The 18,038-nt window shown below is 45.0% G+C and overlaps 1 protein-coding gene across 1 annotated transcript in view; it reads right to left on the bottom strand.

Annotated features, from left to right (window-relative positions):
- Positions 1-18,038, bottom strand: part of LOC140205474 (transient receptor potential cation channel subfamily M member 4-like) — a 133,663-nt gene that overhangs the window by 58,314 nt on the left and 57,311 nt on the right. Inside the window, exons 11-14 of the mRNA XM_072273082.1 lie at positions 14,239-14,604; positions 12,314-12,433; positions 8,881-9,010; positions 6,559-6,704 (exon numbers count right to left, since the gene is read on the bottom strand). Of these exons, the coding sequence (XP_072129183.1) occupies positions 6,559-6,704; positions 8,881-9,010; positions 12,314-12,433; positions 14,239-14,604 (762 nt within the window). The remainder of the gene's footprint in view (positions 1-6,558; positions 6,705-8,880; positions 9,011-12,313; positions 12,434-14,238; positions 14,605-18,038) is intronic.

Here is an 18,038-nt window from a genome sequence, read left to right as displayed (position 1 = left end):
TATGTGTGTTATAAGAAACAGGAGTAGGAGTAGGCCATCCGGCCCATCGAGCCTGCCCCGCCATTCAATAAGATCATGGCTGATCTGTCTGTAAACTCAGCTCTATCTGCCTGCCTTTTCCCCAGAACCCTTAATTCCCTTACTATGTAAAAATCTATCTAACTGTATCTTAAATATATTTAGTGAAGAAGCCTCAACTGCTTCCCTGGGCAGAGAATTCCACAAATTCACCACTCTCTGAGAAAAACAGTTTCTCCTCATCTCCGTCCTAAATCTTCTGCCCTGAATCTTGAGACAATATCCCCTAGTTCTAGTTTCACTTACCAATGGAAACAACTTTCCTACTTCTATTTTATCTATCCCTTTCAAAATGTTGTATGTTTCTATAAGATCTCCTCTCATTCTTCTGAACTCCAGAGAGTATAGTCGCAGGCGACTCAATCTCTCCTCATAGGTTAACCCCTTCATCCCTGGAATCAACCTGATGAACCTCCTCTGAATGGTCCATGAACCCATGAACACACCTTCACTATTATGCTTGCTTTTGCAATATTTTTATACATTCCTATGGTAATTCATAGTAATTTTACGCATTGCACTCGATGCCTGCCACAAAACAACAACTTCCACGACGAATGTCAGTGGTAATAAACTTGATTCTAATTCTGATCTTTAACATCCTCCCTATCACACGGACTTTGAGAGATTATCATCAATCCTTTGTCAAGGTAGAGTAAATCCTGGGGTCCTCTCTCTAACAGCAGAGGGCGCACGTTCACTGCATACATAGCAGTGGATCAAGAAGGAGTCTCAATTTAAGATATGATCATAAGAAGACCATAAGACACTGGAGCAGAAGTAGGCTATTTGGCCCATCAAGTCTGCTCTGCCATTCCAGCATGACTGATTTATTATCCATCTCACCCCCCATTCTCCTGAATTCTCCCCATAACCTTTGACACCCTGACTAAACAAGGAGATATCAAGCTCCGCTTTAAATAAACCCAATGACTCGGCCTTCAAAATGACTAGAATATAAAAGGAAGGATGTAATATCGAGATTTTGTAAAGCACTGGTGAGGCCTCACTTGGTGTACTGTGAGCAGTTTTGGACCTGTTATCTTAGAAAGGATGTTCTGAAACTGGAGAGGATTCAAAGGAGGTTCATGAAGATGATTCCAGGATTGAATGGTTTATTATATGAAGAGCATCTGATGGCTCTGGTCCTGTATTAACTGGCATTCAGAAGAATGCGGGGTGACCTAATTGAAACCTCTCAATTAGAGTGGATATGAAGAAGATGTTTCCTATGGTGGGAGAGCCTAAGACTAGAGGACACAGCCTCAGAATAGAGGGACATTCATTTAGAACGGAGATGAAGAGGAATACCTTTAGCCAGAGAGTGGTGAATCTGTGGAGTTATTTGCCATGGCAGCTGTGGAGGCCAAATCTTTACGCATATTTAAAGCAGAGGTTGATAGATTCTTTATTGGTCAGGGCATGAAGGGATACGGGAAGAAGGCAGAAGATTGGGGCTGAGAGGAAAATTGAAGCAGCCATAATGAAATGGCGGAGCAGACTCGATGGGCCAAATGGCCTAATTCTGCTCCTATATCTTATGGTCTTATAGTCTTATGGTCATAACAGCTCTCTGTGACGATGAATTCCACAGATTTACCACCTTCTGGTTGAAGAAATTCCTCCTAATCTCTGTTCTAAATGGAGATTTCTCTATTCCGAGGTTGTGCCCTCTGGTCCTAGACTCTGTCACTATAGAAAACATCCTCTCTACATCCACTCTATCTAGGCCTTTCATTATTCAAAACATTTCAATGAAATCCCACCTTCATTCTTCTAAACTCCAGCGAGTACAGGCCTAGAGCCATCAAATGCTCCTCATTTGTAAATAATAATAATAATAATAATAACTTATTTATAGAGCACTTTTCATACAGAGGATGTGGTTCAAAGTGCAAACATGAAAATAAAATACAAAATAAAATTTAAAGAACCATGAAAGTAAAAGCCATGCCCATTATCTTTTGAGAGAGATTGTTTAAATTAAAGAGACAGGCAGAGGAAGACCTGAGAGCTCAATCAGGAATGTAAGATGACAATACTTCTGTGATGTAGTCTGGTACAAGACCATTAAAAGCTTTAAAAACAAGTAAATATGTTCCCTCATCTTGGTTTTGTTTAAAAGTCTAGCAACTAGATTCTGAATGGGTTGTAGTTTGTCAATAGATTGCTTTGGATTGCTTTGGAGTAGAAAGTCCATTGCAGAAATCTAGTCCATTCGATACAAAGGCATGAATTAGTTTTTCAGCATCAATACGTGACAGAAAGGTGTAGTGACTCTTATAAGGGTGTATTATAGACCACCTTATGGGGACCGAGAACTGGAGGAGCAAATTTGTAAGGAGATAGCAGATATTTGCAGTAAGCACAAGGCTATGATTGTGGGAGATTTTAATTTTCCACACATGACTGGGAAGCCCATTCTGTAAAAGGGCTGGATGGTTTGGAGTTTGTCAAATGTGTGCAAGATAGTTTTTTGCAGCAATACATGGAGGTACCAACTAGAGAAGGGGCAGTGTTGGATCTCCTGTTAGGGAATGAGATAGAGCAGGTGACAGAGGTATGTGTTGGGGAGCACTTTGGGTCCAGTGACCACAATACCGTTAGTTTCAATATTATTATGGAGAAGGATAGGACCGGACCCAGGGTTGAGATTTTTGATTGGAGAAAGGCTAAGTTTGAGGAGATGCGAAAGGATTTAGAAGGAGTGGATTGGGACAATTTGTTTTATGGGAAGGATGTAATAGAGAAATGGAGGTAATTTAAAGGTGACATTTTGAGGGTACAGGGTCTTTATGTTCCTGTTAGGTTGAAAGGAAAGGTTAAAAGTTTCAGAGAGCCATGGTTTTCAAGGGATTTGGAAACTTGGTTCGGAAAAAGAGAGGGATCTACAATAAATATAGGCAGCTTGGAGTTAATGAAGCGCTCGAGGAATATAAAGAATGTAAAAAGAATCTTAAGAAAGAAATTAGAATAGCTAAAAGAAGATACCGGGCTGCTTTGGCAAGTGAGGTGAAAATAAATCCAAAGGGTTTCTACAGTTATGTTAATAGCAAAAGGAGAGTGAGGGATAAAATTGGTCCCTTAGAGAATCAGAGTGGACGGCTATGTGTGGAGCCAAAAGAGATGGGGGAGATTTTGAACAATTTCTTTTCTTCGGTATTCACTAAGGAGAAGGATATTGAATTGTGTAAGGTAAAGGAAACAAGAAGGGTAGTTATGGAAAGTATGATGATTAAAGAAGAGGAAGTACTGGCGCTTTTAAGGAATATAAAAGTGGATAAGTCTCCGGGTCCGGACAAGATATTCCCTAGGATCTTGAGGGAAGTTAGTGTGGAAATAGCAGGGGCTCTGACAGAAATATTTCAAATGTCATTAGAAACAGGGATGGTGCCGGAGGATTGGCGTATTGCTCATGTTGTTCCATTGTTTAAAAAGGGTTCGAAGAGTAAACCTAGCAATTATCGGCCTGTGAGTTTGATGTCAGTGGTGGGTAAATTGATGGAAAGTATTCTTAGAGATGGTATATATAATTATCTGGATAGACAGGGTCTGATTAGGAACAGTCAACATGGATTTGTGCGTGGAAGGTCATGTTTGACAAATCTTATTGAATTTTTTAATGAGGTTACTAGGAAAGTAGACGAGGGTAAAGCGGTGGATGTTGTCTATACGGACTCAGTAAGGCCTTTGACAGGGTTCCACACAGAAGGTTAGTTAGGAAGGTTCAATCGTTAGGTATTAATATTGAAGTAGTAAGATGGATTCAGCAGTGGACGGAAGGGAGACGCCAGAGAGTCGTGGTGGATAACTGTGTGTCAGATTGGAGGACGGTGTGTAGCGGTGTGCCTCAGGGATCTGTACTGGGTCCAATGTTGTTTGTCATATATGTTTATGATCTGGATGATGGGGTGGTAAATTGGATTAGTAAGTATGCAGATGATACTAAGATAGGTGGCGTTGTGGATAATGAAGTAGGTTTTCAAAGCTTGCAGAGAGATTTAGGCCAGTTAGAAGAGTGGGCTGAAAGATGGCAGATGGAGTTTAATGCTGAAAAATGTGAGGTGCTACCTTTTGGTAGGACTAATCAAAATAGGACATACATGGTAAATGGTAGGGCATTGAAGAACGCTGTAGAACAGAGGGATCTAGGAATAATGGTGCATAGTTCCCTGAAGGTGAAATCTCATGTGGATAGGGTGGTGAAGAAAGCTTTTGGTATGCTGGCCTTTATAAATCAGAGCATTGAGTATAGGAGCTGGGATGTAATGTTGAAATTGTATAAGGCATTGGTAAGGCCAAATTTGGAGTATTGTGTACAGTTCTGCTCTCCGAATTATAGGAAAGATGTCAATAAAATTGAGAGAGTACAGAGGAGATTTACTAAAATGTTGCCTGGGTTTCATCTCCTAAGTTACAGAAAAAGGTTGAACAAGTTGGGTCTTTATTCTTTAGAGCGTAGAAGTTTGAAGGGGGACTTGATAGAGATGTTTAAAATTATGAGGGTGATTGACAGAGTTGACATAGATAGGCTTTTTCCATTGAGAATGGGGGAGATTCAAACAAGAGGACATGAGTTGAGAGTTAAAGGGCAGAAGTTTAGGGGTAACATGAGGGGGAACTTCTTTACTCAGAGAGTGGTAGCTGTGTGGAACGAGCTTCCAGCAGAAGTGGATGAGGCAGGTTTGATGTTGTCATTTAATGTTAAATTGGATAGATATATGGACAGGAAAGGAATGGAGGGTTATGGGTTGAGTGCAGGTCGGTGGGACTAGGTGAGAGTAAGAGTTTGGCATGGACTAGAAGAGCCGAGATGGCCTGTTTATGTGCTGTAATTGTTATATGGTTATATATGGTTATGGTTAAAAGAATATGCTTTTGCAATATTTCTTAAGTGTAGAAATGCTTCTCTTGTCACTTTTTTCGCGTAGGATTTAAAATTCAAATCTGAGTCAAGGATAACACCTTTTGGCTTTGGAACCAACCAAAAATATTTTGGTTTTAAATTATTGCAGCCATACCAGTCAGAGAAGACAGAGTGCTATCGTCATCAGGCGGAACCGAGATATACAATTGTGTGTCATCAGCATTACCGTGGAAATGGAGTTTATTTTCTTTAATGATGTCTCCTAAGGGGAACATGTATAAGGAGAAGAGTAGGCAACCAAGACAGCTTCCCTGAGCAACATCAAAAGGTACATCGTATCGCTTAGAAAATAATTAATTCTTTCATTCCCAGAATCATTCTCGTCAATCTCCTGTCCAATGCCAACACACCTTTTCTTAGACAAGTGGCCCAAAATACTCACAGCACTACTAGTGCAGTCTGACCAATGCCTATTAAAGCCTCAGCCATACGGTCTTGCTTTTATATTCTAGCTTTCTCGAAATGAATGCCAACATTGCTTTTCACTGACTCAGCCTGCAAGTTAACCCTGAAGGAATCCTGCACAAGGACTCCCAAGGCCCTTTGCACATCTGATTTTTCTCCCTGTTTAGAAAATATTCTACACCTTTATTCCTTCTATCAAAGTGCATGACCATACATTCCCTACATACATTCCCTTCCATCTGTCACTTCTTTGCACATTCTCCCAATCTGTCCAAGTCCTGCAGACTCCACATTACCTGCTCCTCCACCTATCTCCATACCTCCTGCAACTTAACCACAAAGATATCAATTGCATCATCCAATTCATTGACATATTATGTGAAAAGCAGTCCTAACACTGTCCCCCTGCGGAGCACCACTGGTCACCAGCAGCCAGCCAGTAAAGGCATGCTTTATTCCCACTCTGCCTCCTGCCAGTCAGCCAATCCTCTATCTACGTTGGTATCATTCCTATAGTACCATGGGTTCTTATCCTATTAAGCAATCTTATGTGCGGCACCTTGTCAAAGGCCTTCTGAAAATCCAAGTAAACAACAGAATTTCCTTTGTCTATCTTACCTGCTTGTTATTTCCTCAAAGAATTCCAACAGATTTGTCAGGGAAGAATAAGAGTAACCATGCCCACTTTGGCCTATTTTATCATGTGTCCTCAGACTACCCCGAAACCTTATCCTTAATAATGGACTGCAAAGACAGGCAGTAAGTTCTCCACCTATTGCTGACCCAACCTCTGGCAGTCTATCTCCAGGGTACCCAGGGAATTTTTACCATTATTGCTACTTTTAGTCAAGTGTTGGTTACTGGCCACGTGGCCAAGTGTTTAAGGCGTTCATCTAGTGATCTCAGGGTAGCTAGTTCGAACCTCAGTTGTGGCAGTGTGTTTGTGTCCTTGAGCAACGCACTTAATCACACATTGCTCTAGTCTGTGCGAGGAGTGGCGCCCCACACAGACTTCCAATCTGCAACTTGTAAGGCATGAAAATGCCCGACACAGGCCTCTCATGGTCTGAGTCGACGTTCCCCCACCCCCGTTGGTTACTGGGGTGCCTCCAAGCAACTCCAGAAGGTAGCAAGCATTTCCCACTGACCTGGACTCCGTCGTGAGCGAGGAAGTTGCGTGCGTCAGCCTCGGTGGCCAGCTGGAGGCAGGTGGCTCGGCCCCACACGGGACATTGGTGCACCAGCAGCTGAAAGGCCCGCTTCTCGCTGTGCCGGTAGCACTCATTAAAAACATCTGCAGCCACAAGGGGAATAAGTGTCGGGTCAATCCGGGCAAGCTGCCAACTACTACTACCCAGCCCCACCAACGAAGCACGTGCTTGGCTGAGGAGCAGGAGGTGTGAAGTTACCGCCCATGAAGTGTGACTGCACGCCTTTTGGTCAGAGTGGCAGCTAACTGTTCAGCGCTGACAGTTGACCCAGGAAAGGCTATTCATTTCTCAAAGCCGGTGCTGCTAATTTCTCTCTGAGTGGTTGGGTATGTTGGTGCAACAGATGTCCGTGAGGATAGAAGCCAGCATTTTTGGGGAAACAGTAGAGAGTGTGGAGGGAGACAAGTAGAATTTGGGGCAGTATGGTGGTGTAGCGATTAGCATTACCCCATTACGGTGTTAGCAACCCGGGTACAATTCCACCGCTGTCGGCCAAGAGCTTGTATACTTTCCCTGTGAGTGTGTGGGTTTTCTCCCAGTGCCCAGTTCCCTCCCACGTTTCCAGAGATGGAGGTTAATTGCTTACATGGGTGCAATGGGATGGTGAGGGCTCATGGGACCAGAAGGGCCTGTTACCGTGCTGTGTCTCTAAAGTAAATAATTTATTCACTTGGATGATGCACATTGATGGGTGACCTGATACCTATCAAGAATATGAGGGGCAAAGAGTGGGTGAAAACACATAATCTTTCAGAAGCCAGATCAGTAGTGCTTTTAAAATGGAGGTTGATAGGTTTTTGATTAGTAAGGTTATAGGGAGAAGGCAGGAGAATGGGGTTGAGAGGGATAATAAATCAGTCATGATGGAATGGTGGTGCAAACTCAATGGGCTGAATATCCTAATTCCGCTCCTCTGTCATATTGTGTTTTTCTCAGGGAGGTTTTACAGGGACATCGGAGGCAGCTTCTTCACACAAAGGATGATGCATATTTTGACTGAGCTGCTGGGAAATAGTTATTAGGACAGGAACACTAGCAACATTTAAAGGCTGTCTAGATAAGAATATATAGTCGGTGCCGCACCCAGAGTTCGCTCAGCAGAAGATGAGCTGTACTGTGTTCAACTGCAGACTGCTACAATATTCATGGACTCTGGGTCTTGGACATTTTTTTGTGTGTGACTGTATTTTACTGATATCTTACACGTGCTGAATATGCCTTGTGTTGTGTGACTCTTGGTACTGTGCATTGCACCTTAGTCCCCGGAGTAATGCTGTATCGTTTGGCTGTACGTGTGGGTATTCCTATATGGGTGAATAACAATTAAGCTTGAGCTTATGGATAGGAGAGGTTTAGAGAACTATGGGCCAAATGCGACAGAAAGGACTAGCTTACTGGGCAACTGCATTGCCATGGACAAATTAGGTCAAAGGGTCTGTTTTCTTACTACAAGACTCTATGACTCTGTGAGTGGGTAAGTAAGACTAGGGACGGATTAGTTGTGATGGCAGTGGGGGTTAGGCTATGTCGAGTGAGGTGAGTATTGCTTCAAGTAGTTGGATGATGGGTAGGGTATTGGAAAAGGGATTGGGATATTGGCCCAGGGTGAATGGTGGTAATGGTTAAAGCTGAGTGGGGCGTTAGGGTCAGTGCTAAAAAAATCAAAAATATCACATTTAGAATATGCAGGTATTGTAAATATAAAGACTTCTGCAAGGAGCTTAATGTTCTGACCGGCACTGACATAGATCTAGGAGATTTAGTGCAACACATACAAAATGCTGGAGAGAGTCAGCAGGTCAGGCAGTACTTATGGAAAAGAGTAAACAGTCGACATTTCGGGCCCAGACCCTCTTTCAGAGAATTTAGTGCCAACATGGACATTACAGTCCATCAAGATCAAAATCACCAGACAGTCCCCGCCTAACATGGAGGTGGCTCGCACGTCCCTTTCAGTGAGTTTATTGTTAATTTTTGACAGATAGGTAACAATAGTTTGCAAAGGTTATTCAGGAGATTCAAAGGACAACAGATTCTGGAATATGGAGTGAATGAACTTAGCAAGTCGAGGAGTGACTGTGGAAGCAGTGGGCTGGTCGACATTTTGGGTTGAGAACCTGCTTGTGGGTTGGTACTGGGATATTGAGCAGGTTCAGTCAAGCTTTACCGCCCTACTGAATAATGATGGCTGTCCCACCCCCACCCTCCACTGTACCCAGATCCCCAGTACTTCTCCTGCCGAATCACTGGGTTCCGTACCTACGGCCAGTTGCTGAAATGTGGAAGCCATTTCCTTTATGACCTGGGCTCCTTCGGCTTCCGTCTCCAGGCGGGACATTTCCCTCAGGAGCCGGCAGGCACCGAGACCGGAGGAAACTGACTCTCCACCCTGGGGAGGAAGAAAAGAAAGAAAAGGTGAAAAACTCCTTCCTTTTTGTCTCATCCCCACTGCTTGACCTGTTTAGAAATCAGAGTTGCAAACAGACCTCAGAGTCCTAGATGCAAACAACAGGAATTCTGCAGATGCTGGAAATTCAAGCAACACACATAAAAGTTGCTGGTGAACGCAGCAGGCCAGGCAGCATCTGCAGGAAGAGGTGCAGTCGACGTTTCAGGCCGAGACCCTTTGTCAGGACTAACTGAAGGAAGGGTGAGTAAGGGATTTGAAAGTTGGAGGGGGAGGAGGAGATCCAAAATGATAGGAGAAGACAGTCGCGTAGAGAGCAATCCAACATATTATTCTCCATAACTTCCACCACCTCCAACGGGATCCCACCACTAAGCACATCTTTCCCTCCCCCCCTCTGTCTGCATTCCGCAGGGATCGCTCCCTACATGACTCCCTTGTCCATTCGTCCCCCCATCCCTCCCCACTGATCTCCCTCCTGGCACCTATCCGTGTAAGCGGAACAAGTGCTACACATGCCCTTACACTTCCTCCCTTACCACCATTCAGGGCCCCAAACAGTCCTTCCAGGTGAGGCAACACTTCACCTGTGAGTCGGCTGGGGTGATATACTGCGTCCGGTGCTCCCGATGTGGCCTTTTATATATTGGCGAGACCCGACGCAGACTGGGAGACTGTTTTGCTGAACATCTACGCTCTGTCCGCCAGAGAAAGCAGGATCTCCCAGTGGCCACACATTTTAATTCCACATCCCATTCCCATTCTGACATGTCTATCCACGGCCTCCTCTACTGTAAAGATGAAGCCACACTCAGGTTGGAGGAACAACACCTTATATTCCGTCTGGGTAGCCTCCAACCTGATGGCATGAACATCGACTTCTCTAACTTCCGCTAGGCCCCACCTCCCCCTCGTACCCCATCTGTTACTTATTTTTATGCACACATTCTTTCTCTCACTCTCCTTTTTCTCCCTCTGTCCCTCTGAATATACCTCTTGCCCATCCTCTGGGTCCTCCTCCCCCCGCCGTCTTTCTTCCTGGACCTCCTGTCCCATGATCCTCTGGTATCCCCTTTTGCCTATCAACTGTCCAGCTCTTGGCTCTATCCCTCCCCCTCCTGTCTTCTCCTATCATTTTGGATCTCCCCCTCCCCCTCTCAAATCCCTTACTCACTCTTCCTTCAGTTAGTCCTGACGAAGGGTCTCGGCCTGAAACGTCGACTGCACCTCTTCCTACAGATGCTGCTTGGCCTGCTGTGTTCACCAGCAACTTTGATGTGTGTTGCTCAGAGTCCTAGCGCAGGACTCTCGAAAGATTAGCTTGCAGGAATAAGAGAAATGCAATGTTGGTGTTCATTTCAAGAGGACAAGAATATGAAAGCAAGGATGTAATGATGAGGCTTGATAAGGCACTGGTCAGAACACACCTGGAGTATCGTTAGCACTGTTGGGCCCCTTATCTCAGAAAGATGTGCTGGCATTGGAGAGTGTCCAGAGAAATTTTGTGAGAATAATCCCAGGAATGATATAGTTAACATATGATATAGTGTTTGATGGCTCTGGGCCTGTACCCACTGGAGTTTAGAAGAATGACGGGGGCCTCTCATTGAAACCTACCTAATAATGAAAGACCCTGATAGGGTGGATTTGGAGAGATGTTTCCAATAGTAGGAGAGATGGACCAGCGTGTCATGGTCCCTTCTGGCAATCCCCTTCCTTACTATTTACCTCAGGAACTGGGCCCCAATCCCCTTGTTTAATTTCCAATCATTCCCAGGTTCCACTAACTACACACACCTGCTTTCCATCAGAAAATGCAGGATAAAGACTCTGTGATCACAACAAGGACCTGCCAGTTCGTTGGTTGACTCTGGTGTGAGTAACCTTGCTTCATGGTTCTTAGGACTGTTAGTTCTAAGCCTAGCATTGCTCCTGGATTCTCTCCAAACCCAAGACTTCGGGTAAAGACTCTCCTGGAAACTGATTCCATGCTCACTATGGCGATAATGTCTCCTGACTCTGCCCCCGCGCCCATGTTCTGCACTTGGGTTTGTCCACCGCCATGCTTGTGTAACACAGCGGGCACAGCCACAGGATACAACAATGTCTCTTTAGAACTGAGATGAGGAGGAAATTCTTTAGCTTGGGGGTGATGAATCTATGGAACTCATTGCCACAGACAGTCATGATGGAATGGTGGAGCAGACTCAATGGGCCAAATGGCCTAATTCCTTCATGAGATTCAGTGCAATACATAAAATATACTATAAATTACAATATTATATAGCTGTACATATGTGTATACATACACAGGTATATAATAGTGTATATTTTATGTATTGGACTGAACTTACTGGCATGGGTCAGTGATAATGAACCTGAACCAGATTCTGATTCTAATGACCCGCCTTGGAATCGCTGGACCTGAGTGGCTGATTCCATCTCTGGAGAAATGAGATGAACAAGTTGCAACGTCTGGGTCAAAACCGACGACAATGTGAAGTGACCTAGATTCCATCTGCTGCTTTCTGTCTGGTGTTTGCATATTTATTTACTTATTGAGATGCTGTACAGTGCAGAATAGGCCCTTCCAGCTCTGCAACCACCTAGTTAACCCAAGCTCAATCACGGGACAATTCACGGTGACCAGTTAACCTATCAACCAGTACATCTTCGGAATGTGGGAGGAAACTGGAGCACCTGGAGGAAATCCAAATGGTCGCGGGGAGAACATACAGACTCCTTACAGGCAGTAGCGGAATTTGAAGTAAAGTTGCCCGGTGGGTTAATGGTTTCCTCTGGCTACTCTGGTTTCTTCCCACATCTCCAGCTTTGTGCACATTGTAGGTTAACTGCAAATTGCTCTACACGTGTAGGTGAGTGGCAGAATTGGGGGGGAGAGTGTAGTTGATGGGAATGGGAAGGTGGGGAGAATACATAGACACAAGAGATTCTGCAGATGATAGAAATCTTGAGCAACACACACACAAAACGCTGGAGGAGCTTAGTGGGTCAGGCAGCAGCTACGGACAGGAATAAACAGTGATGTTTTGGACTGAAACTCTTCATCAGGAAAATACATGGCAGGGAAAATTAGTGGGTTGCCCCCAGCACATCCTCAGACTGTGTTGGTTGTTGATGTAAACGACACACTTCACTGTCTGTTTCAATATACATGTAACAAATAAAGCAACAGTAATCTCTTTATTTCTTCTAACAGCAAGAAGGAGCAGGGGGGTCCAACTTGGGTAAACAAACACAGCCCTCTTCTGAAAAAGATCTCACCATTTCCCAGAAGTAGGTGGCCATCTTACGGCGCTTTTGAAGGACAGCCCAGATGAACAGGTCAGCCCACGGGTTCACACATTTCTTCTTTCGATAGGAATCCTCCTGGGGATTTGGCAACTGAAACAGAGACATAATTGGGTCTGGCGGTCAGTCTGGCACTCACCCCTTTGAGACAGAAAGATACAGGAGGCCCATTCTCCCTCAGTAGGAGCAGGGGAGTGAGTTTGCCCTCTCCGCGTGACATTGTGGAAGTGTGGCATAGCTGAAGGCACTGGTGTTTTGATAGCCAGGATACTAATCTTGCTGTTCAACTGGATGCCAAAGATCCAGCAGCAAAATGAAAGGAAACTCGTGGAATCCTACAGGTTCTGGGAGACTCCTTCCTCTCACCCAACTCCACGATTCAAGTGTCCCATCAGCGAAGGCTGGTCCAGAGCACCACACACAAAATGCTGGAGGAACCCCCCGGAAAGGCCGTGACCCTTCATCAGAACTGGAGAGGGAGGGGGAAGAAACCAGAATGAGGTGGGGGGAGGAATGAAGTGATGAAGTCAGAAGCTAGAAAGTGATCGGTGGAAGAGGTAAAGGGATGAAGGAGAAGGAATCTGATAGGAGTGGAGAATAGAATCATGGGAGAACAGGAATAAGGAGGGACACCAGAGGGAGGTGATGGGCAGATGAGGACAAGAGAAGGGTTGAAAGGGGAGCTAGAATGAAGAACAGAAAAAATAGAAGGGGGAGGAAGGAGAAATTACTGCAAGTTAGAGAAATCAATATTCATACCATTAGGTTGGGTGCTATCCAAATGAAATATGAGAAGTGACCTCATGGTGGCAGTACAGGAGGCCATGGACTGACATATTGGAAAGGGAATGGGAAGTCAGATTGTCTCCCACAGGTGACGACTACACATTTAAACGCAAAGCCGGGGGAGGCTAGGCGGTGGTAAAGCTGCTTACTTTTCTCCCTGTTGCTCATTAGTGGGGGAAAGACCAGGCACTTCTCTACGGAATGAATAGTGGAGTCATCTGTTACCATTGGATCAATCCAGGATGCCGCCTGGATTGGACAGCATGCCTGTTGAGCAAAGGCTGAGCAAGCTAGAGTTTTCCTCTTTGGAACAAAGGAGGATGAGAGGTGACTTGATAGGGTTGTACAAGATGATAAGGGGTATAGATCGAGTAACAGCCAGAGACATTTTGCCCAGAGTGGAATTGGCTAATACCAGGGTGGCATAATTTTAAGGGATTGGAGGGATAGGGGATGTCAGAGAGAAGGTTTTTACATCAGAAAGTGGTGAGTGCCTGGACTGCACTGCCAGGGGAGTGGTACAGAAACTGCCATTGAGACATTGGAGACATTTAAGAGACTCTTAGGCATCTGGATGAAAGAAAAAAGAGGGCTACATCTGTGGGAGAAAAGGGTTAGATTGATCTTAGCATAAGTTGAAAGGTTGGTACAATATTGTGGGCCAGGGGGCTTGTACTGTGCTGCAGTGGTCTATGTTCTATGTAAATTTCAGGTTGCACCTCGACTAGAGAGTTGCAACTCAGACTTAAGCTCTGCCTCGCTGGAAGCATTTATCTGTCTCTAAGGGTCTGCAGGTTAGGCAGAACAGAAAGGACCAGAGTTTACAAGAGAGGTTGTAGGCTCTCGTACCTGCTTTAGTTTGACATTTCTATACATTAAAGGGGTCTGAGCATTATTGACAATGCACACATCCCCAGATGCCCCAGGGAAACCATTGAGGTTTCAGATCGACCACAATTGAGGTGAACAGCCATTGGACTTGAGGGACCAAATGACCTTGTGTTCATTAACTGATCTGAGCTGCTTATGAACCTACAGAAGAGAAATCCCAGTTTCCAATAAAATAATAGAACTACATAATTCCAAAAGCCAAAACTCAATGTAATTCTCACCGATTTCACTTTCCAGGAGCTGGCCATCTGGAAGAGTTCACTGTAGAGTGGATCACAAACATCTCCCAATAGGTCATTTAGCACCTTCAGCACCTCACAGAGCGTGTAACTCCGCCGACCCTCATCCCGGTCCGTGCTCCCTAGGGGAGGCTTCGACCCCTTCCCCTGGGAGAACCACCTCTCCTCCTGCTTCTTGCGGAGGAGGGAGTTGAGGAGGCAGTTCTCAGCCACCGAACTGTAGAGTTCCTCCAGCCGCCCATAGGAGAGGTACTCCACCATGTTGGTGCCATTGTCGATGAAGAGCTTGACAAATTCTGGTTTGTTGTTGACCAGAGCTGCTGTCATGGGATCTTCCAAGTCACAGGTCTGGCAGGGAAACAACAAGAGAAACCTATGATCAGAATGACCTTAAATCCTAACACTGCCTGACCAGCTGAATGCCTCCATCATTTTGTGTGTATTGCTTTGGATTTTCAGCATCTGCAAACCTTCTTGTGTCTATGACCTTTATCCTATTTTATTTAGAGACACGGCACTGTAACAGGCCCTTCTGGCCTCATGAATTATGCCCATGTGACCAGTTAACCTACTAAGCATACATTTTTGGAATAAGGGAGGAAACTAGAGAAAGGATGTAATGCTGAGGCTTTATAAGGCATTAGTCAGACCACACAGACTAATGTGAGTAGTTCTGGGCCCCATACCTAAGAAAGGATGTGTTGGCATTGGGGAGGGTGCAGAGGAGGATCACATGAACTATGCTAGGAAAGAAAGAGTTAACATATGAGGTGGGGTTTGAGGGCTCTGGGTCTATACTCACTGGAGATTAGAAGAATGAAGGGGGATCGCTTGGAAACCTAGCAAATATTGAAAGAGTGAACATGGAGAGAATGTTTCCTATAGTGCGGGATTCTAGGACAAGAGGACACAGCCACAGGACATAGAAGAAAGAGAAAGTTTTTTAGCCGGGCTGGGGGGGGGGGGTGAATCTGTGGAGCTCGTTGACACAGATGGTTGTGGAAACAAAGTCATTGGGCCTATTTAAAGTGGAGATTGATAGAGTCTTGATTAGTCAGGGTCAAAGGTTACACGGAGAAGACAGGAGAATAAGGATGGGTGGATTAATAAATCATCCGTGATGGAGGAGATTTGATGTGCTGAATGGCCTAATTCTGCTCCTATGCCTTCTGGTTTTATGGAAGCCCATGTGGTCATGGGGAGAATATACATATACCTTATAGACATTCATGGAATTGAACCTGGGTTCCTAGCACTGTAATATTGTTACACTAATGGCTGCCCACTCAAGGTCCATCACCTCTGGCTTCTGCTTGTCTGATGGTCATGTTTCTCTTCCAGTAATTTACTCACTGTTTTCTTCCAAGTCAAACACTCTGGGTCAACAGTGCAAGGGTTTACAAAGGGGCTCCTTCCTTTAACCCAGTCTCTGCAGCCAATCAGGAACATTAAAAGGGTGTGTTGTCACTGGATGAGGTGCACACGCGGCTCCGGTGAGAAAGGGTCAAATGTGACCTTGGATGTTGTCCGTGCGAAGTTTCTGTGCTTTCCCTGTGACTACACACCTCAAAGACCTGCTCAACAATGGCTGCTGTAATTTACCCCTCTGTGTGTGGGAGTGGTAAAGTAATGTAATTAAACGTAGGAGCAGAATTATGCCATTCAACCCATCGAGTCTGCTCTGCCATTCCATTATGGCTGAGTTATTAACCCTCCCAACCCCATTCTCCTGTCTCCTGCCCCCTACCTGTAAACATTGACACCTTACCTATCAACCTCTATTTTAAATATACTCAATGACTTGGCTTCCACAGCTGCCTGTGGCAATGAATTCCACAGATTCACCACTCTCTGGATAAATAAATGACTCTTCATCTTTGTTCTAAAGGGACATCCTTTTATTCTGCAGATGTGCCCTCAAGAATCTGGGCTTGTTGGTGGGAATGTGTGAGCATAGGCTTGGTGTAATTGGGTGGTTGACTTAGTGAGGCTGTTTCTGTGCTGGGTGACTTTGTTAATCTATGAGTCTAAAAGCCTGGAGGTTATGATGACCTCCATATAACATTCATAAAACTTATTAGAAGCCTTGCAATTTGGGTCCCACATGTATGCACAGACACAAACACAAACACAAACACAAACACACGCTCACTCTCTCACACTCACTTTCTCACACACTCTCTCTCAGAAACACACACACACTCTCACACACTCTGTCAGAAACACACACACACACTTTCACACACTCTGTCAGAAACACACACACACACTCTCACACTCTCTCAGAAACAAATACGCACTCACTCTCTCACACTCACTCTCTCACACACTCTCACACTCACTCTCTCACACACTCTCTCCCTCACTCTCTATTTCAGAAACACTCTCTCACAGAAACACACTCTCTCTGAAACACTCTCTCTCTCTCAGAAACACACACACTCTCACACACTCTCAGAAACACACACACTCTCACACACACACACTCACGCATACTCTCACACACACTCTCACACACTTTCTCTCTCTCTGAAACACTCTCTCTGAAACACTTTCTCTCTGAAACACACTCTCTCTCTCAGAAACACACGCACACTCTCACACACTCTCAGAAACTCACACTCACTCTCTCACACTCTCTCACACACACTCTCTCTCTGAAACACATGCTCTCTCTCAGAAACACACGCATACTCTCACACACTCTCAGAAACACACACACACTCTCACGCATACTCTCACACACACTCTCTCACACACACTCTCACACACTTTCTCTCTGAAACACTCTCTCTGAAACACACACTCTCTCTCAGAAACACACGCACACTCTCACACACTCTCAGAAACACACACACTCTCACGCATACTCTCACACACACTCTCACACACTTTCTCTCTCTCTGAAACACTCTCTCTGAAACACACACTCTCTCTCAGAAACACACGCACACTCTCACACACTCTCAGAAACACACACACTCTCACACGCTTTCTCTCTCTCTGAAACACTCTCTCTCTGAAACACTCTCTCTGAAACACGCACTCTCTCTCTGAAACACACGCACACTCTCACACACTCTCAGAAACACACACACTCTCTCACACTCACTCTCTCACACTCACTCTCTCACACTCTCTCACACACACTCTCTCTGAAACACTCTCTCTCAGAAACACACGCACACTCTCACACACTCTCAGAAACACACACTCACTCTCTCACACACACTCTCTCTGAAACACTCTCTCTCTGAAATGCACTCTCTCTCAGAAACACACACGCACTCTCACACACTCTCAGAAACACACATACACTCTCACACACTCTCTCAGAAACACACACACACTCACACACTCTCTCTCTCTCAGAAACACACACACACACTTACACACTCTCTCAGAAACACACTCTCACACTGTCTCCCAGAAACACACACACATGCTTACACTCTCTCAGAAACACACACACACCCTCACACACTCTCTCAGAAACACACACACATACTCACACACTCTCTCTCTCAGAAACACACACACACACACCCTCTCAGAAACACACACACACTCTCTCACGCTCTCTCTCTCAGAAACACACACACACTCAGAAACACACACACACACTCTCACAAAATTTCACACACTCTCTCAGAAACACACACACACTCTCACACTGTCTCCAGAAACACACACACACTCTCTCAGAAACACACACACACTCTCACACACTCTCTCAGAAACACACACACACTCACACACTCTCTCAGAAACACACACACTCT

This window comes from Mobula birostris, chromosome 11, assembly GCF_030028105.1.
Source record: "Mobula birostris isolate sMobBir1 chromosome 11, sMobBir1.hap1, whole genome shotgun sequence".
NCBI lineage: Eukaryota > Metazoa > Chordata > Chondrichthyes > Myliobatiformes > Myliobatidae > Mobula > Mobula birostris.
This window is presented reverse-complemented; position numbering and strand designations above follow the sequence as displayed.